Raw genomic sequence first — 22,074 nt, 5'->3', positions numbered from 1 at the left:
ATTGCATTCACTGTCTATCGTTGATCATTGCCCACATGTATATATATTGTGCATACGACAAAACTTCCATTACTAGTAGACATTTTCATTTGCCATGATTTTCTATCTCATGCCTATTGAAGATCCATCACATTGGCGGTACATTCATCATCATTGTTTGTAGATAGGATTGTTGTATACATTACAAACTCTCCGTTGTTGTATGTGGGCGGGGTCAAGTTGTGTTGAATGCAATTCTTCTTATGCTACTTGTAGGTGTTTGCATTTATCATAGTTCTTTTGCATTTTACTTGCAAATAGCATGTTGAATGTAAAACGGGCCTCCTGCAGCGGCTTGTAAGTGTTCGCATTTGTTGCATATCATTTGTCTTTGCTTGCGGGGAATCAGTACATTTGTCTAACATTTAATGTTGGTTGACTGCAAGGATGTCGTAGCACCCATTGCATGTTGCTGGTTATCACTGCTGCGCATACGGCAAATATTCCATCAATACTAGCAAGTATTCACATTCATCTTGCTTTACACTGTGTGCATTTGCAAAAGGTTTTATTGTTTGTAGGCAAGTTGTTACATATGCTGCCATTGCTCATGAACAAGTTAAGGTACTTATTTGTCTGCTAGCTATGATTGACTGCAAGCAGGATTATATACTCATCTGCATGAAACTTATGCATTGGCTAGATGTTTGATTGTCCTTGACTATAAGGACATCTTTACAATCATTGTATATCCAACATGTTCATCTGCATGCTACTGTTGATTGCTAGTAACATGCATTTATCTCTGATTTCCCTACACTTATTGATTGACGAGTTGCTACGCTCACTTGTATATCTATCAATATTGTCCTTGGCTAGAAGGACATCTTTACAATCATTGTATATCCAACATGTTCATCTGCATGCTACTGTTGACTCCTAGTAACATGCATTTATCTCTGATTTCCCTACACTTATTGATTGACGAGTTGCTACGCTCACTTGTATCTCTTTTATTTGCGGTAGCTGCTGCACGTACATAATTTACATATATGTTTAATTTGTTCATTTATATGTTACTGTTGGTTGCCAGTGTGCTATATTCATCATTATCCCTCCTGCTTGCAGGGTACTATTCATGTGAGTATTGCACATTAATTACTTTATATTTACTTCTACACAAATTGTGCTTGAAATTTCATCTGTCACAAGTTCCCTGCTTATTCATCCATGTTCATTTAAATGAATTGCTATTTAGTATTTACATTTTAAATATTACTGTGCATTTTATAGTTTATGGTCCAGTTCCCTATTTGTTCAGTTCATGCTCTATTCCATGGTTTCATTCAAATCCCTTATATTGTTGTTCAAGTTAGATCCTCTATGAAATTTCAGCAACAATCCAGCGTCTCCCATATTTATGAAAATTTGGGGAGCTGAGCCTTCCTACCACTCTACGAAAAACGTGTATAGAAGATGTCGAGCAACACCGCAGCTGTGGTCTTCAATCCCACCATACTAAGAAAAGCGTATATAGGTATTCAGAGGTACCTACTTGAAATGCACGGTTTCTCCCTGCAGACATTGAAGCTCGTACACGGGTACTTAAAATTATTCCTGCCATGCTAAAAAAGCATATACAAAGCCCATCCGCCTCGCCACAAGTGTCGCAATGGGTTCCCGCCTACCACGCTATGAAAAGCATGTATAACTGGTTTCTCAATGTGCCACGAGTGCCAAGGACAGGATTTCAAGTTTGAGGGACTATACCTTGGCGAGGGGACGTCAACGGTGCTGTCGGCATTGAAGGTGACAACAATGCACGAGAATCAAGACATAAAGTTTTTTCTCATTTTCATTATTTTATATTATTATTTTCATAATAACAATAATAATTATTATTATCAATTATAATTAACTATGATTAATTACAATTAATGATAATTAATTATAAATAGTTACCATTAATGATAATTAATTATGATTAATTATGATTAATTAAATATAATTGATTATCATTAATCATAATCAATTATAATAAATGATAATTAATTAATAATAATTTATGGTAATGAATTTGTAATTAATCATAATTAATACTTAATTATAATTAGTATTAATTAATTATAATTAATCATAATTAATGACAATTAATTATAATTAATGAAATAAGTAATAACAAAATACCATCTTGATCAAGCTAAGGTCGGCACAGGACGCTGTTCAACCTTTTTGAGCTCGGTTTGGTTGGCACAAGCAGAGAGGGAGGCGACACAATGAAGCTTGCAGCCGAGCTAGGTATAGTTGCAGACGATAGGTAGATCAGGACTTGGGGTTGAGGAAGCGTCGGATCGGGCCATTCGTTCTGGTATGAGTTGCAGGCGACAAGAGGTAGGGAGATCGTGAGTTTTGGTATGTGCAACTAGGTTTGGAAGTTGGGTTTGACAGTCAGTCGGCACAAGGGAATCGGTGTATGGGTCCAATTGACAAAGTCAGATGAAGAGGCTCCTAGCTCAGAAGGCTTCGATCAACTTTTCAATCAGGCTGGAGCGGATTGACATGCGATCGAGTGGCTCCTTAATCAGGCCGGCTGCAGGTTGCGAGAAGAGTCCGGCTATAAGGTATTACGGGAAATGCTCAGCATAGTGAAGGGCCGAGTACAGTCGTGGGATCCGATTGCTATGAGCTGGATTTGGCGGTAGGAAGAGCCAAAAAGCTAAGGGGAGTCGGGTCTCACGAGCTAGGGCGGAGGCTTCAAATATTTGGGGATGATCGAAAGAAGTCGTGCAGGAAGAAGAGGGACGAGAACTTCAAACAGGGTGACGAGGACTGGTGGATTGACTGGTGAATCGAGCAGCTGTGTGGATCAATTGTCAAACAGCGAAAGAGATGAGAGTAGGAAAACTGTTCAGGAGGGAGATCGGACAAAGAGGGAGTGAGCTCATGGAATCGAAGGAGAAATAGGCGTTTGAGACTTCACACTCATCTTAACAGCGAGCAAACAGCCACAATCAAGACGAACGTTGGGCGAAAAGGATGAGTTGTGCTCGTCGTCATCGTGGGGAAATTGTGTTAAACACGTCGTCGCCGGCATCCTGATGGTACTCATTTGAGGCTTTTGATTTAATTTTCTGTTGATTTTTAATAATAATAATAATAATAATAATAATAATAATATTATTATTATTATTATTATTATTAAATAGTGATAATAATAATTATTAAAATGACAGAAATCAGAACGTGGACTTTTGCCTCGATTTTCATGCAATGTTCTCGAAATATGTGCGTCGTTGCTTCGGGATATGCGTCAATTTCGTCACGCAATTTTCGTTGAACTAAATTATTCAAACGCAACGGGGAAGTCCATTTTGCGATCAGACATCATTTAGGCAATGTTGTGCGTCATTTTCGGGCGTCGGTCGTTGATTTTGACCGGTCTCATCCGATTCGACTGCGAGGTGGTCCCACTTAGGCGAATTCGAAACTCTTATCTCAACAGCACAATCTGTTTGACAATCAAAGGTTGCTTGACCATTCAACTGACGTGCCACACCGACATGCTAAAATTGCCAATTTTGCCTATTTTTCATGCGTATTTCAATGTCGGGGTCAACAAATGCAAAGCTGATCAGGATCTGGAGCTCAGGATACTAACAAGATCATATCCCTAATCAACTTCTAATTATCAATTAAAAACATAGTTAATTGTTTGGCCTGGCTATTCAGAAAAGGGGTGACAGGCAATCAAAATATCATAACGCGTATTTTGATTCCATTCATCTATAATTTTAATGAGTGAGGGATCAAGACCATGCCACATGTAAACAAAAAGGAATCACCAGTTGATTCAGCCGATATCAGTCATATAAGAGATATTAGTCACAAAATCTAAGAAAATTACTAGCAGATAAAATATTCTCGGCAATTTGCTTATCTATTGGATTGATCAAGCCATGCAAATATTTCTGAGCACTAGGAAAATGCTTATGGACTGTTAATAGGATGTTGACATATGAAATCCATGAATGCTACCCAAAGAAGAAATGGGTAACAGAAGGTTTTTTCAAGCTAGGAAAGTTTACCTTAACTTCATCATAAAGTTTTCTTTCCCACGCATACAACCTATCCAACGTGGAGGCATGGCTGCCTGAATTCATGCATGTGCTGCCAAAAAGATTACCGCTCAAATCATCAGCATCATCTTTTGATGCTGTACCAAAAGGAATTCTCGATGAAGAAGACCTCGATGACATAGAACCATGCCATGTTAAGTATTTCATCTCATTTGATAAAGGAACTGTAAGTAACATCAAATAAATAATTTAGGCGAGTGAATAAACTTTTGAACAATAATCACTCTAAGTAGTTTATCTCAAATGACTTCATGCATAAATGCAGGTATGCATTAGCAATTCAAAGCAAAATATTCTGCTGGAAGCAAGCTACATAACAAGAGCTGTAATTCGGCCCCAATATTCATGAACAACTGCAGTTTTGATATTTGGCTCAAGTTAAACTTGTTTTCACAGAAATAAGATAAACTTAAACAAGGCAAATAAACTCGTTAATAAACGAGCTGAGCATAAACAGGGATGAACAATATTAGCACGATAATCATGATCAGTAACAATATCCCAACTATTTGGGCTATTTTTGGCTAGAATAGGAAGAGATGGACTTCACTTCTAGCCTCCAAGGAAACAGGCTGCTTGACTCTTCAAAATGCCTCACTGAACCTGAATGTTTTTTCATCAATCAAACTTTAAATGATTATCTATGATTAGATAAAAAAAAGACCATTTAAAAATAAACCTAAAATCCCGATCCTAACTCTATCTATGTTCTCAAAGCTACAGAATTCTCTAATTTTCTCTTATTTCTTCTTACATCTCTCCATCAGAGGTTTGTTTCCAATCATTGTGCAGTTTAGCTCGAAGCTAGTGAGTTGAACTTGAAAACCATATTCTAAATTTTTTTAAAGAAAACCCAACTCGCATTAAACTCCATAATCAACAAAGCGGACCAAACAGGGCATGGGCACTAACTCATTCAAGTTCAGCCTACTCTACACTTCAATGCAGCAATTGAACGGTAATGATCCTAAGTCAAAACTAACATTACACTACAAGTCAAGCATGTCCATCGAGCAGGCATTAGTTGCCAATTAGTTGCACGCCTATGTACAACGGGTTCAAATAGAATAAAGCTTCAAGCATAAAAAAGATGCGTGCAGGAAAATATAGCAACTTTATTAACAAGATGAAAAGGAAAACTACCTTGTGAGAAATGAACTTCTTCCTTGCCACAAGTAAAACAAGCTGTAAGAAATGTAGATGCCTTCCACTTGTGAGCTGCAACAAGAAAATGAGACAAATTGGTTATAAATATAGACACTTCACAAAGAAAGTTGTGTTCAAACTTTATTGATATTCCTAGCAATACACCCATTCTCAGGTCAGTTTTGGTGGTTCTTCCTCTCTTTTCCTCACTGCATTCTATGCAGCAACTTTCATTTGGAAGGAAAGACAATTTGGAATGTCATAAGTGAAATTGTCCCCTCCCTCTATGACGCTTGGATTGTTATGGGGGGACTTAAGAAAACTGAAGGTAACTCTATTCCTCCTAATAAATTTGTTGACTTAATTACATCATTTATGACGCTGGTCTAGCTGACATCGATTCAATAGGCCAGAATTTTTCCTACTTTAACAACAAGCTTAATTTTTCCATTAGAAACAAATTGGACAGGGCTCTTGATAACGCCGATTAATTGGATTCCTTTACCACTTTAACAAAAAGCCTAATTTTCTCATTAAGACTAGTCAAATCTGAAAAAAAAAAATCCAAAAAAGAGACTATTTTTTATCATATTATAAGAGGGATGAGGAAAATTGGACATATTTATGTTCTGGTAATAAAATGAAGTAGTCTAGTGACCATTTTGACCTTTTCTCAACTTATTTATATGCAAAGCTTGATATTAAAAGGTTCTCAACTATGTTAATAGAAACTTTCTCTATCAGATGTCATTTTAAAGGAGTTTCATCCTCTTTCCATCTCTTAGATTAAGGCTTGCACCTCCAATGCCTGTTATTAATAGGAGCATGCAAAGTTTTGTTTCCACTCCCCAAATAGCCAGCATTAATTATGTCCTTCAACTCCTTACCTCCCTTGCGTTGTTACGTATGTCAGCTCTTCTTCTTTTCATAACCTTACTAACATTGGTGCTTTCAATGGTATATCCTCTCAAAATCTTAGAATTTCTCTTCTCCTTTATCCTGTTGACTTTGCTCATATTTGAGAAGGCAGAGCAACCAAAATTAATACTCTCAAAGAATATTTGGATAACTGCCATAATCTCTCTAGCTCTAGATTACTCCTCAATAAGTTTCATATACTTCTCCAAAAACACACAAACCAAATAGCCAAAATTCCACCCAAGGCTAAAGCACGATCCAAGCTCCTTTTAAATACTTGGGCGTTGGGCCTTCCAATCATTGATTCCAAACCTTTTCTCCCCACATGTTGATAAAATTCACACAATAATTGAAGGTTAGAAAGCCAAAATCCACTCCTCTATTGGCTGACTGCAATTACTGAAATTATATTTTTGGAATTTACTTAGTTACTAGGATAGATCCTCATTCCTTCCTAAGGGAATTATAAAGAAAATTGATGGTATATGCTCTAAATTTATTTATGACAGTGATCCTAACTTCAAGAAAATGCACCTTATTTCCTAGGATAAGACTTGCAACCTAAATTAAAAGGAGTCTCGGGATTCCTTCGATTCATACTCTTAATCTGGCTAGCAAAGAAAAGATTATTTGAAAATTTTTCAAATGTAAAAGCCTCTTAAACTCTTGGTGGAAGAACTCTTATTCCAACATTTGGATAAGGCATTCTGCATGGTACTTGTCATTCTGGAAAGGCATTATTAACACAATTTACAAAATCAATCCTTATCATACTTTGTTGGCATTGAATCTAATTTTTCTCTTCATCATGACTCGAGTATACATGAAAATTATTCTTAAGAATTATTCGGGCATAATGTGAGTTCCTTCATCGAGGCAAAACCAATCTCTCTCTTATCTAAAATTATTATCAACATCTCTTGGAACTTTGATAAAAATCTCCTCTACAACTTTATTTATAACACTATGTTTAGTGTCAGTTAATGAGTAATGATGCTAGTTTATAGAATGGTAAGTATAACCCTATTTTTCATGATATCAAAAATAATATTTATTCTAATTATCTTAATGCTAATTGGGCTAAGTTGATTTTCCAAAAGCATTGTTCATTAAAATTTTGTGTCTTTGATGAGTTGGCAATAAAAGTAGCTTAAAAACTACATATGGGCTTCTTAAGAATAATGTTTAGGTTAACCATAGTTGCACTCTATACATTATTTAAAATAAAAACATTAATCATTTATTTTTCAATTGTTCATTCTCCCACTACCATTTACAAATATGCCCCTTTTGGCAATAATTTTTTTTTAGATCCACTCTTCTTCCAACTAGTGAAACATATTTCTTCTTACGTGGAAGAGGGCTGACATAAAAAATTATCAATCGTGCTATTCCCTCTACGAAATTTAAAATATCAAGAGGGAGAGGAATGACAGAATATTTGGAAATATGATATCTAAATCCATTACTATTCTTCATAGAATAAATCCATTACTATTCTTCATAGAATCTTATATCATTTAAGATGCAATGGGAAAATTTTTGGGATTAGTTGATGAGACACATTTCTTTGTCTAGCCTGTTATGCATTTTGAGTCAGCTTTAGATGTTATGATATTTTGGTGAAGAATCTTCTATCCTACTATGCTCCTTTTGAATTTTATTGGTGTTTTCTTTTTACATGAATTGCAAGACCATGGTATTTGTGGTACTGACTTACTCTTGGACTATTAGAGTGATGTGTTGGTATCAGGGGATGGAATATGATTTTTCAACGTTTCTATGTTTTGTTGGTTACTCTAGATGGGGTTGTTGGATGTGGTTCTGAGGGATGGGTTCTGTTGTCCTTTTTCTAGACTAAACTGGCTATGTTTTGCATCTTCTTTTTTTTTTTTCGCTCTTTTTTTGAATGAGCATTTGGACAATGACGATTAACTAGATTTCTTATGCTTGGATCTTCTTAATGCCATATATCTACCACTCAAGCCATACTCAGCCATTCTTTTGTGCCTAAATCACTCCGCAAGTTATTTTGACTATGGTTTGATTACCTTGATAATATATGAGCTTGAGCATATACTTAATGCCCGATTCTAATCATTTTTTTATTTTTGTCATTTATCAATCCCAATGGAGTATTTTTTTCTTCATTTTTGCCTTCGAGTTATGGTTTCAGGCACTTTTTCCATAAAGCCATATAATTACACACTCCTTTAATTTATTAATTTGACCTAGACTCCTCCCATAAAAATTTTACTGACACATAAAAAAACTATAACACTTATTCTTTAATAGATAAAATTGTTCTTAACAAAATTTTGCATTAAGGTATAATTGAATTCAATATGTAGGCTTCTAGAGAACAGACCAATATGCTTTATTCAACTATTTTACATGATTAATGGGTAAAAGAAAATACTTAAACATTAAACTTATAATACTAAACTCAGTAGCCAATTAAAATCTTACCAATTTCTTCTGTAAACAATGGACGGAACTGCAATTTGTTTGCTTCTAGCATCCTTTGAACTTCTCCTCCATAGTCACCTGCCTTGACAAATAGAGTTTCAATCTCTTTTATACATGATAAGAATTCCTCATTGGAATTACTATCAGATCCATTCTCCTTCTGCTTTCCATTCATCGGAAGTGCAACTGTCGTAGAAGAGGTCCTCAAGAATTTTACAAGGGAAGTTTCTTCAATGTGATGTAAGCCAATGTTTGGCCCAATATTCTCCCCATTTTCCTCATCATTTTCAGAAGCAATGTTGTCAGCAGATGGTATAGCATTTGTTGAAGGATCAACTAACCCATCGTTGCGATTTTTATAAATTTGAACAAATGGCGCATCAGATATTTGGTCAAAATCATCTCCCGAATCCATTGAATCATGACCCTTATCATGCGATGAAGACTGCTCACCTTCATCTTCCAGTTCTGGAATGCCTTCCTCCTCACTGAGATGCCTGATATCATCTGCACCATCAAACCCATGACCATGCACCTTCCCTTCTCCAATGGAGAACTGGTTGTCTAATGGATGGAAGAGGCCAAAATAATCCCATGGTGGAGTGCCGGGAGGTGGAGCGTCAGATGAAGAGCTATCTTCTGAATGTGGTTGCAAACTTTTCAAAGGAGATGATGCTTCTACAATTGCTCTTCCTGGAGTGGGAAGCCTCTCTTCAAATGTTATTGAAGGAATCTTGGAAGTTTTCATATGATTCATATGCAAAGAAATCTCGTTTGAATGCGATCCTGAGAATCTCATAGGGGAAAAGGTTTGTACAGTTGCTTCTAGTAGAACAGGCGGTCTCTCCTCAATTGTTATTGAATTAATCCTGGAAGCTGCCATATGATTCACATGAAACCTTCCGGAGCGGGGAGGAGAATGGGTTGGAGAAAAAGGTTCATTCACCACGCCCACATGCTGTGTGGGAGATAGTGATGTGTTGGACAAGTGTGAGTTACGTTTCACAGGGAAACTATGTGGTTCACTTGCCGTAGAAGTTGAGGCATGCAGGGAAGTCTCGTCTAGGACTTCAACAAATTTCGTGAGCGCAGTTCCAGTATTTCTAAGAGAATTGACATAAGAAACATGTGCGGCACCCAACAAGAATCTTCCATCAAGAGCTTGTTTGACAAAGCGCTTCCTTTCACGACAAATTGTTAGTGCTTTGTCTTCGTCAATCTTAGAGTTTGAAACTCCCATACCTACATGAAAGAAGAACATTTTTGTTTTAGGTCTTTGGAAATAAAAGTGTTATTATCAATATTAATATTTAGTCTCTCAAAGTATCCTGTAACATGTGGTACCAATAGAGCATCTGCAGGTTTTATAGCACCCGAAATGATTTCCGAAACATGAAAATTTAAGAAACAAAAAGCAAAACTAACAAGCTAATTTAAGGACAATATCTCCATTTCATAAACACATGCCAAAGAAATCAATCAATCTAATGCCTTGCGGAAGTAGTAGCACGATTGAAGCACATTCAAGCAAACAAAAGAATTCTGATAGGAAATACTTGAAACCGAGTATTTCCTATTCACTTCTTGCAACAACTCTCCAAGCAAACTGCTGTCCGGAGCAAGAAAACAGTGAAAAACAGCGGAAAACTGAAGAAAAATTGAGAGAAAACGTAGGAAAACAATTGCAAACACTTGTATTCCACTAATAGATGCAAGATACAATTTTCCTTCAATTCGAGAGGAAGGAAAAACTCTCCAAATCTCTAACCGTAGACAAGAGCCCAAGAACACAAACCCTAGATCTCAAATCAAATTCCAATTCAAGATATCTCCCTAATTCTCTCATAACTCCCTAATTTAAGCAAAAGGAAAGATACAAATTACATAAACACCCTCCTCATTCAAAAATTCCCTCCAACGAAACGCTCCAACCCCGCCTAGCCCACTCTCTCTTCCGCCGTTTCTGCGACTGGGTTCCGCCCGGCTTTGGACCGCCGGGTGTAGAGCCGGACCGGTCCAGCTGGGACCGGTCAAAGCATAACATTACTTCCCTCCCAAAGATTCACCTTGTCCTCAAGGTGAAAGTACGAAAACTGTTGTTTCATCATCTCATAGGGCTCCCAAGTGGTCTCGTAGTCAGGGAGATCCTTCCATTTTATCAACACCTCTTTGTTTCCTTTTTTATCCCGCCTTACCCCTTCTAGCTCCATGGGTTCCATAACCACTTCCAAATCCTCTGTCAATGATGCTGGCAATTCCACACTCGCTGCATGCTCTCCAAGTGCTCTCCACAGCTGTGACACGTGAAACACCGGGTGTATGGTAACGGAGGATGGTAATTTCAGACGATATGCCACTGCTCCAATCTTCCCCAAGATCTCATAGGGCCCGAAGTACCTCGGGCCCAATTTCTCGTTCCTCCTGTTAACCACTAACTTTTGCCTGTAAGGCCTTAGCTTCAAGTATACCTTCTCCCCTACTTCATATTGTATGTCCCTCCTATGTGTATCTGCTCTCTTCTTCATGATTTGTTGTGCTCTTCCCAAATGTTTCTTCAACTCCTCTAGCACAAGTTCTCTTTCCTCTAGGTATTGCTCCACTGAAGAATTAGGTGTACTTCCTCTCCCATAGTGCACTAGGTGTGGGGGGTCCCTCCCATACAACACTTTGAACGGTGTCATCTGAGAAGCAGAATGGTGTGAGGTGTTGTACCAGTACTCCGCCCATGATAACCATTGTGCCCACTTCCGTGGTGTTTCTGAAGCAAAGCACCTCAAATATGTCTCTAAGCTCCGGTTTACCACCTCTGTCTGTCCATCTGTCTGGGGATGATAGGCGGTACTTCTCTTGAGGACAGTGCCCTGCATTCGGAACAGTTCCCTCCAAAATTGACTAAGGAACACTTTGTCTCTATCAGACACAATCGATTCAGGAATCCCATGCAGTCTAACAACTTCCCTGATAAAGGCGGCTGCTACTGACACAGCAGTGTAGGGGTGTCGTAAGAGAATGAAGTGTGCATATTTGCTGAGTCGGTCCACCACTACCAGGACGACCGTGAATCCTTCTGATCTGGGTAAGCCGTCGATGAAATCTATGGACACTTCCTCCCAAACTTTGTTTGGAAGTATCAATGGACACTTCCTCCCAAACTTTGTTTGGAAGTATCAATGGTTGTAGTAGTCCTCCTGGAGCCATCGCCATGTATTTGTTTCTCTGGCACACCTCACACCTTGCTACCATCTCCTCCACATCTTTGTGCATCCCTTTCCAGTAGAGCTCAGCATATAGCCTCCTGTAAGTCTTCTGAACTCCTGAGTGGCCTCCAATCGCGCTGCCATGAAACTCTTGTAACAAGTGGGGAATGTGGATGGAGGTTCTCGGCATCACAAACCTCCCTTGATACAATAGTCTCTCCCCCTCAATGCAGTAACCTGGATGGCTACTCTTGTCTGTCCTCAGATCTTCTCTGATCTTTCCCAGTTCTTCATCCTGCAGGCTTTCTTCCTTGAGCGCACCCCAGTCGACCATCAAGGGTACCGACACAGCTAATTCTTGGAGCTCCCCAACACATCTGGATAAAGCATCGGCTGCCTTATTTTCCAAACCCGGCTTATAATAGATCTCAAAATCGTAGCCTAATAGCTTGGATAACCACCTTTGATGTTCCTCGGTAACCATTCTTTGTTCTAACAGATACTTCAAGCTCTTCTGATCAGTCCGTACAATAAAGTGTCTTCCCAGGAGATAAGGCCGCCACTTCTGAATAGCCAGGACAATGGCCATCAGCTCTCTTTCATAATCTGACTTCAATCTAGCCCTGGCTGAAAGCACTTGACTGAAGTATGCAACTGGCCTGTGATTCTGCATCAACACTGCACCTGGCCCATATCCTGATGCATCCGTCTCCACTACAAAGACCTGACCAAAGTCTGGAAGAGCTAGAACAGGAACCGTTATCATGGCTTCTTTTAACCTCTCGAACGCCTGAGTGGCTGCCTCTCCCCAGCAAAAAAATTGTCTTTATTTAGCTGCTCAGTCAGGGGCCAAGCAATGGTACCATATCCCTTCACAAACTTCCTGTAGTATCCCGTCAATCCTAGGAAACCCCTCAACTCCCTGAGGTTCCTAGGAAGTGGCCATTTCTGTATTGCCTCAATTTTAGTTTGATCCGCTGTCACTCCCTCTTGGGAAACCACATGTCCTAAGTACTCCACACTCGCCTGAGCAAAACTGCACTTCTTCAAGTTGGCTTTCAATTGATGCTCCTAAAGCACTTCCAATACCACCCGCAGATGTTCCAAGTGCTCTTCCACGGTCATGCTGTACACCAGGATGTCATCGAAAAAGACCAGGACAAACTTCCTGAGGTGCTGCTTGAATACCCGATTCATCAAGGATTGAAAGATTGCAGGAGCGTTAGTCAATCCAAAGGGCATTACCAGAAATTCATAATGCCCTTCATGTGTCCTGAACCCTGTCTTTGGAACATCTGCCTCCCTCATTCTGATCTGGTGGTATCCAGATTTCAAATCCAGCTTCGAAAACAGCACTGCACCATGTAGCTCGTCCAGCAGCTCATCAATCACCGGATTAGGAACTTATTTGGTACAGTGCCATTATTCAGAGCCCTGTAATCCACACAAAATCTCCAACTCTCATCCTTCTTCTTGACCAGGAGGATTGGACTAGAAAAAGGGTTGTTGCTGGGTCTGATAATCTCAGCCTTCGGCATTTCCCGGATCAGCTTTTCAATCTCATCTTTTTGAATCTGTGGGTAGCGGTAAGGACGGACACTGATCGGAGTCTCACCTTCTTTCAAAGTAATGGCATGCTCCAACTCTCTCTGAGGAGGTAAACCCTGGGGCGGTTGAAAGACCTCGCTGAACTGGTGTATGAGCGGCTGTACTGTAGCGGAAACATTTCCTTCCTCCTCCAATATGACCCCTTTCAGGAGGTGCAAATCTACTAAGTAGCCTCCCCCCTCTTCCTGAATGGTTCTGATGAGGGATTTGAGAGAAACCCCCGCCTTGGTCAGTCCAGAATCACCCTGAATCGTCCTTTTTCTTCCCCCAACCACCAACTCCATCCTCAGTGTACCCCAATTGATTTTGGTATCTCCCAATATCTGCAGCCATTTCATCCCAAGGATGACATCCGTACTCCCCAATTCTAAGGGAAGGAAGTCTTCCTTTACATGGATTCCTTGAATCTTCAGTACTACTCCTCGACAGACTCCTCGTCCCATCTCTACCTTCCCGGTGCCCATCATTACCCCGTAACCTCCGGTATCCACTAGCTCCATCCCCAATGCATTTACAATCTGGGTGAAAATGAAATTGTGTGTTGCTCCACTATCTATCAACACCACCACCTTACGGTCAGAGATCTCTCCTTTCACCTTCATAGTGTGACTCGAAGTGAATCCCACTACTGAGTTCAAAGAGACTTCTGCTACGTCCAGATGCAACTTCTCCTCCTCCACCTTGGGGTCATTCTCACCTCCCTCTTCGTCTTCCTCGTCTTCATAGACGAGGATAACCTAAAGAGATCGGTCCTTGCACCTATGCCCCGTCATGTACTTCTCATCACACCTGAAGCACACCCCTTTTGCCCTTTTTTCCTGCAGCTCCTTCTCGATCAGCTTTTTGAACTGCCCCCCGTTACCGCCTCCTCCCATCTTCTCCTTGGGTGCTTCCTTCGTGCTCCCGGGGCCTGCCCCTTTTGCTGGTAAGAATGTGGTCGTCGTCCTGTACGACCCCCCTGAATAGTTTCCCCGAGTCCCTCTTTCATACTTTTTCTGGTCCTTCACCAACTGGGCCAACTCCATGGCCTTGCCTAGATTCCTTGGCTCCAAGTCTCCAACACTCTGACTGCTGTTCTTATCTCTAGTTTCAGCCCTTTCATGAAATTCCCTTCCAGGGCTGACTCCGAGATATGATCCAGCCTGCTAGCCAGATACTCAAACTTGTCCCGGTAGTCTGTCACGGTCCCCTCCTGAGTTAGAGCAAAGAATTGCTCATAGAAGTCTCCTCCATCATCGGCTCAGAAACGCTCCAATAAACAATCATTGAACTCTCTCCAGCTACGAATGGGCTCCCTCCTGTCACGCCACTGATACCATGCTAAGGCTTTTCCCTCCAAGCATATTCCTGCTGCTGTCAGTTTCTCCTCCTCTGTCAGCACATTGACAGCAAAATATCGCTTCACCTTATAGATCCAACCATGGCAGTCTTCGCCCTCGAAGACGGGCATCTTCAGCTTCCTCAACCTTGGATCTCCTCCATTACCCCGGTACCCTCCATAACCCCCCATTCCTCAAAGAGGAGGTGCTCCCCAAGTGTCCCGGTCATCCCTACGGCAATGGTATTCGAATTCGTCGTCATATTCCCCTCTTCCCCTTTCAAAACCAGCACCTCGACGCTGAAATTCCTTTCTTCTTCCGCCAAAATCTGCACTTTCGTCATATTCCCCTCTCCTCCCTTCAAATTCAGCACCTCGACGCTGAAATTCAGTACCTCGACGCTGAAATTCAGCACCTCGACTCCAAAATCAGCACCTCTTCGATCGTTTCCCATGCTCATCTCTTCTCTAGAAAGTAGTTATAGAGGCGGCATGTCGTCATCTCCCTCAAGGATCTCTACTTCTGGATTTCTCCTCCCCTAAGCAGGTTCGGATTCCCTCCTACGCCATGGTCTCCGGTAGTCCCTCTTGCTTCCGATGTCGTCGGATTAGTCTTCATCTCAAGTAATTTCTTCATCATTTCTTCCATTGCCGTGAACTTTCCCTCCAACCTTTCATTGTTGGTGGTGATTTGATTTTGAAAATAAAAAAATCTTGCCTCCAAATCGGTTTTCAATTGACCGACTTCGCCTTCCAACACATCTACCTTCTTCCGGCCATCATTCTTCCCAACGGATCACAAAAAATCACTTCCGTAAGCCCAAAAGTTCACTGAAAAATCTGATTTCAGCCGCCAAAAGTCCCCAAATCGATGCTCTGATACCAATTTGATAAGAAATACTTGAAATCGAGTATTTCCTATTCACTTCTTGCAACAACTCTCCAAGCAAACTGCTGTCCGGAGCAGGAAAACAGTGAAAAACAGCGGAAAACTGAAGAAAAACTGAGAGAAAACGGAGGAAAACAATTGCAAACACTTGTATTCCACTAATAGATGCAAACAACAAGCAAGATACAATTTTCCTTCAATTCGAGAGGAAGGAAAAACTCTCCAAATCTCTAGCCATAGCCAAGAGCCCAAGAACACAAATCCTAGATCTCAAATCAAATTTCAATTCAAGATACCTCCCTAATTCTCTCATAAACTCCCTAATTAAAGCAAAAGGAAAGATGCAAATTACATAAACACTCTCCTCATTCAAAAATTCCCTCCAACGAAACTCTTTAACCCCGCCTAGCCCGCTCTCTCTTCCATCGTTTCTGCGACTGGGTTCCGCCCGGCTTTGGACCGCCGGGTGTAGAACCGGACCGGTCCAGCTGGGACCGGTCCAAGCATAACAAGCGTAACAAATTCATTTAGACAAAAAAAAAAGAACTAAAAAATAGTATATGTTTCAATTTGTGCTAAGCAGAAAAATCCAGGTGAAAAGTCATCATCCTACAATTGTTCATTTCTCATTCATTCTTTTTTCTTTAAGTTGCATGTTTTTTATAATTTCATGTTAAGAAATATGAAGAAAAGGAAAGAAAGTCTTGACGTATTAAGAGATGAGATTTAAATGTCAAAAGAGCATCTCTTTCTTGAAGATTGCAACTGAGGATGAGTAGAGAAAAGACGGATTGGAGGGAGTAAAAAGTAAATAAGAAACTTAAACATATGTTGGGTAGACCAAAAATGCACACATAGAGAAAATACCGCTGCGAGGGAATCATGATAATAGAGAGGGAATCATGATAATAGATAGTGCGAAAAATAATTGGATGATGCAGACAACTTGATGCAAATGAGCATGCTGGATAAACAGTGGTAACTAGATGTTGGCCTCCACACTATTTCAAAAAATAAATAATAATATTTAAAAAAAGAGGCTTAAATTATTACCTCTGCCACAATCTGCCTTAAATCCTAAGTATTCAGCCGCCAAATACCTGTAGCATCAAACTGTCGCATCCGTCCCGTCTCCCGCGTGCGCGATCTTGATGTTAAAATGAAGAGGGAATGAAGCCTCCGCTTCTTCTTCTTCCTGTTCTTCCTTACCCGATGCCAACAACTGACCCTAGCTGCTCCAAACTAGCTCTGTTCCAAACCTTTTCCCAACCGAGCGCCCCTACCTCACGTTCGACTCCAAAGACCTCAGCCGAATCTTGATCGAACCCGGCATATATCCCTTCCTTCGACTCCTACTCGCGTGAAGACCCTATGCCCAGCCTTGGATCTGTCTACCACCTGCCACAAGCCTTCTGATCCACCTCAACTGACCCCCCCCACCCCCCACCAAGCCCCCCCTCAATATGCCGCAAGCCAATCGACGTCGTAGACCCACGATTGAGCCCCATCAACCGACTTCCATCCTCCATACAGGCCGTCGAACCTCACGCCTCCAGACTCCGGCATTCGATCTACCTCTCCTTCATCTACCCGACCTTCCCTAGCCGACCTACTCTACACAACTGAACCAACCCACTTGCCTATTATACCCAAACATCCCTCAATTTATCTAACCCAACATCTAAACTCCAAGACCCGGGACTTGATCTGCTGCCCGATTTGATCTCTGCATACGATCCGACCCGACCATATTAAATCCCGAGCTCATCTCAGCAAATGCAATGTGTGAAAGGTGATAATATATTTTTTTAATATTATTACTATTTTATATTACTAATTATGGTTAAATAATAATAATAATTTTGTCATAATCATTATTAATGCTATGATTAATAATATTATTATTATTTATATAAATAATAATAATAATAATAATAACAACAATATTATTATTGTTATTATTATGATAAAAAAAAGGAAGAAAAAATCAAAAAAAGATAAAGGAGAGAATAAAAAAAGAGAGAGTTAGTTGTCCCCGTGCCCTCGAACACAGTCGTCGACGTCAGCACCGCCGTTGACACCGTCACTCATCAAGGTATAATGCTCCTCAAAATTAAAATATCGTTCTCGGCACTCGCGGCAAATCAGTGGACCATCCTAAACACTCTCGTGGCGTGGTAAAAGGGAACCCGATCCGACGCTTGCGGTGAGGCTGGTAGGCCTTTTAAACGCTCTTGTAGCGTAAAGATGACAATCTTAAGTACCCATGCATGTCTCAATGCCAGCATGGAAAAAAACTGCGCCTTATTTCAAACAGGTACCTCGAAGACTCTTACGCACTCTCGTAGTGTGGTAGGGTTGAAGACTACAACCACGGTGTCACGCGACACCTATCCTACGTGCTCTCGTAGCGTGATAGGGAAGACCCAGCTCCCTAAAGTTTTACCTAAACAGGAGAGATGCGAGGAGAGAAAATAGAGGATCTGAAGTTATAAAAACAACAGGGGACCTGATTTGAACCTAAATGAATGTCAGGGAACTTGAATGGACAATAGGGAACTGAACTTGCAAATTTGACCACAGGGAACATGACCTAATGCTTAAAATGAAAATACAATGTGTGCAACAAAGAATAATTTAATATAAATGAGTAAATATGGAACTCGTGGTAAGCAAAGATCTTTAAATATAAATTATTTGCAAGCAAAAATTAGCCAAAACATGGAAGAATATAGAGACTCGCTTGCAACCAATGATAAAAAGTTTTTTATGAACATTGAAAGCTACCATATCACTCGGCATGCACAAAACGACAAGCAACAACCACCTGTGGGCCACAAGAAACCCTTAGAATATATTCAACAGTTTGCTTGTGAATGACGGTAAATGATGTGCAAGTGAATGTATCAATTTACTAAATAGTGTACACAAAGAAATTGGTTCGACTATAATCAACCATAACTTGCACATGAAGACACATCCTCTGACTAATGATTATGAGAATATATATTGTACTTGAACAAGGAAGCATTGTGGTTATTTAATGCAAATAAAATCACTCCAAAAGAATGATAAATATTAATTTTATTGAGAAATAAGATGCTTATTAGAACAACTTAGAAGTGTTGTAAAGAGGGTAATAAGCAAAGCCAAAGCTACATCTTCATAATTTGCATGGTAAGTTGGTAACAAAAGAGAAAATGAGATACAAAATAACCAAAATTTTAGGAAGATGTAGACATTGAAAGCAAGTTAGATGTACTAAAAATAAAGAGAATATGAACATAATTCAGTTTTATGACATCAACTAAATATATAAATGCAATTTTGAGAAATTGTCATAGGTGCTTCTTAAGCGGGAAAAAAACTTAAAATAACAAAATGAAAAAAAATCAATATCAAAACAATTTATTGTTTATAAAGTGGAGTAAAGAAGATGCTTGAAGGTAATGTGTTTCATCAAGTAAGATTTCGACTGCAATTTGGAATATTATTGAGGTTATTATAATGGACTATTTATTAATAATCATTTTCTCTAAGATCTTAAAAAAATCATAGGATGTCAAATGAATAGGGAAGAATCATTTTAGAACCAATATTTTAGAACAAAAAATTATTCAATATAGTGGTAATATATAGAAATAAACTTTAAAACAAGTTGGTATCCAAAATTAATTTGGTCATATGCTAAAAAAATTAATGAAGAAACTATATACGATACTGTTCTCAGAAGGGGATAAATTAACATGAAAATTTAACTTAACGAGTATTAAAGCTAAAAGATATGTTAAAAGTATCTTGAAGTTATTAAAGATATCTATAAAGAAGAAATGAGTAGCATTAAATGTAATTGTGGAATGACAAAACCATTTTTCAGAAAACAACATTTCATAGGGGATCAACATTTTTTACACATCTTTCTTTGTTTTGGCATTTGAGATGCTTACTAAAGATATTCAAAATTTGGTGCATTGATTCTATTGGTATATGACAAAGTTTGGATAGGTACAGCTTGGAAGATAAACAAAAAGTTAAAAAGCAATAGAGAAATTTTTAGAAGATAAAAGCATAACATTAATATTAAAAAAACAATTGTTAGAAATTAGTAAATTAGTAAATCATCAAACATAGTAATTGGAAGATCAGATGATATATAAGCATGATAAATATTTGGATATATTGTATAAAGGATTGGGATATAGATGAAAGCATAACTTAATCTGAGTAGTTAAGTTGGATAAATATTATGAAGTATTATATGATACGACATCTTGGGTATATAATTCATATAACTGAAATGAGATTGGCTATGTTGTATGGAAGCAAGTGTAAAAACAATAAAAAGGTCATAACAAGATTGCGTTGTAAAAATTAAGAATGTTATGATAGAGGTGTGGCAACACTATGAAAAATAAAATGATAAATGATTATGGAAGAGATATAGAAGAGTAGCACCAATTGAAGGTAAAGTAGTGAAATTTTGAGTTTAATAACTCATGGAAGTGCAGCAAAAGTAAATATGCATCAATAAGGCAACATGACATCATTAATCTAAGAATATCCAAAAAAAGGGTTAGAACAAAGATAAAAATAATTGAAGTTGGACAAAAACCTTGCGAGCATTTGAGTTAACTTCTGCTTTTGCAGTGAACATGCGTGGATGGAAGAGTATTCATCCCATTAAATCAAAATATTTAGCATAAGCTAATGATTATGATCCTCTTTGAGTTGCTGTACCGTTTTGACAATGAAAAAGCTCTTCTTAATTAATTTTCGGTACTCTGCATGTGAATCAGTGGAGTGACTGTTACAAAAAAAAGGCTTCTAAATCTAATGGCAGCCTCAGAATCAAATTTTACTGAGCAAATTTCTCAGCTTCTGAATAGAAATCTATCAAGTAGCTCTGATATAAGAAACAGCAAGAATTGAAACAACCAAATAAATAGGCTATAACTTGCGTAATAACTAAGTGATTTTCTAAGACTAATCAGAAAAACACTGAAAATATCAACTCAACAAACACGGAAAAACCTCACCTCTACAGAGTGGTAAACAGCATGCCGATAAAAAATACCATGCTATACAAACTATGAACAAAAATATAATAATTCTGACACTTAATAAAAATATATTAATGCTTCTACAGTACAATGATCTTCCTCGACATAATTTGTATAATATTCAAAATTCTAACTCAACTATACAGACAAAAGGGAGAAGAACATGGGCCGAGACTCAAGAAACCAATTCTACCAAAAGTACCCAGTTTTGGTTAGCCCTCCAGAGGCCAAAACCCCATTGGGAGAAGCAGGAGCTAAGTGAAAATTCCATATAAATTAATTGATTTGGCCACCAAATTCAAAACCAAACCAGACAATCAAATGCCTAAATAGCTCAAACCAACCAAACCAGGCCCCACTTATCCCCATGACGCATACTTAACAGCTAAGAAATCGAGGATGGACAGCAGATTCCGAATCTAAACAAACCTCGGTAAAACACAGTGGCCTCAGACTCATCCCGCAAACAACCCACCAAACTGGGGAATCTAAAAATCGGATTCACAACAATCGAAACATGAAACCCCGGAGAACAAAAATCAAACTGTGCATGTAGCCAATTCGTAGAAACTAATTTCGAACAAGACCAATCTTCTACAAAAGGTACTTCAAACTTCAAATTCGAGCTACAAATTTCATGAATTACTTATAACAAGCAGGAAGAGATCGGATTACCTGAGAGCACCGAAGCGATTAATGAATCGCTATTGAGAAGAAAGCGCGGGAGAGGACTGAGAAAGATTACAGGTTAGAGAGAGATAGGAAGAGAGAGAAAGAGAGATTGCGATGGCGGTGATGGTTGCGTTCCACCGAATTGTTTCATGCAAAAAGCACTCTCACCCTGCTTGGAATGAAAGCAGAGAGCAGAGAGTAGAATACTATGGAAGGAAGCGTTCGTACTTCGCATTGAAGAATTCAGAATATGTGGAGACTTTTAGTTCAATAAGGCCCCTCTACAAATTTTTTTGAGACACATATCCTCATCTTCTTATAGTCAACTGGCTGAAATGACGCAACTTTTCTCACCGCGCATTCATCTTTTGGGGAAACATTTATTTTCTGCGGTGGAGATAGAGGTTTTTTTTAGCGATATATCATGGATAGATGAAAAGGTAGAAGCGCATAAAGTTAATTTCATTTATGTTGACTTCAAGGAGAAAAAAGAATGAGGAATTATTTTGTGTCGATATCATATTATCTAGAGTCGAATAATAACGAGTCACATCAATCAGCACATAGTGGTATATAACAAATGAGTGATATGACTCGTTCTGATTTGTCTCCAAACAACGTCCATATCCACATATAATAATTTCACTAAGAGAAGAGAATAGGAGATATGCTCGAGTTTAGA

General features: G+C 39.0%; 1 protein-coding gene across 2 annotated transcripts in view; it reads right to left on the bottom strand.

Moving 5' to 3' along the window:
* The window catches only part of LOC110103751 (nitrate regulatory gene2 protein), a 33,483-nt gene extending 11,753 nt beyond the window's left edge, over positions 1 to 21,730 (bottom strand). Inside the window, exons 1-5 of one of the 2 annotated variants that reach the window (XM_020832570.2) lie at positions 21,396 to 21,730; positions 20,273 to 20,441; positions 8,649 to 9,890; positions 5,259 to 5,333; positions 4,065 to 4,279 (exon numbers count right to left, since the gene is read on the bottom strand). In XM_020832570.2, coding sequence (XP_020688229.1) covers positions 4,065 to 4,279; positions 5,259 to 5,333; positions 8,649 to 9,888 — 1,530 coding nt within the window. In that variant the 5' untranslated portion in view covers positions 9,889 to 9,890; positions 20,273 to 20,441; positions 21,396 to 21,730. The remainder of the gene's footprint in view (positions 1 to 4,064; positions 4,280 to 5,258; positions 5,334 to 8,648; positions 9,891 to 20,272; positions 20,442 to 21,395) is intronic. The other variant, XM_020832569.2, reaches the window with a different exon arrangement.
* Positions 21,731 to 22,074: the final 344 nt, after the last annotated feature.

This window comes from Dendrobium catenatum, unplaced genomic scaffold (genome assembly GCF_001605985.2).
Source record: "Dendrobium catenatum unplaced genomic scaffold, ASM160598v2 fragScaff_scaffold_716, whole genome shotgun sequence".
In the NCBI taxonomy this organism is placed as follows: Eukaryota; Viridiplantae; Streptophyta; class Magnoliopsida; order Asparagales; family Orchidaceae; genus Dendrobium; species Dendrobium catenatum.
Note: the sequence above shows the minus strand (reverse complement) of the source record. Positions and strands in the feature narration are given on the sequence as shown.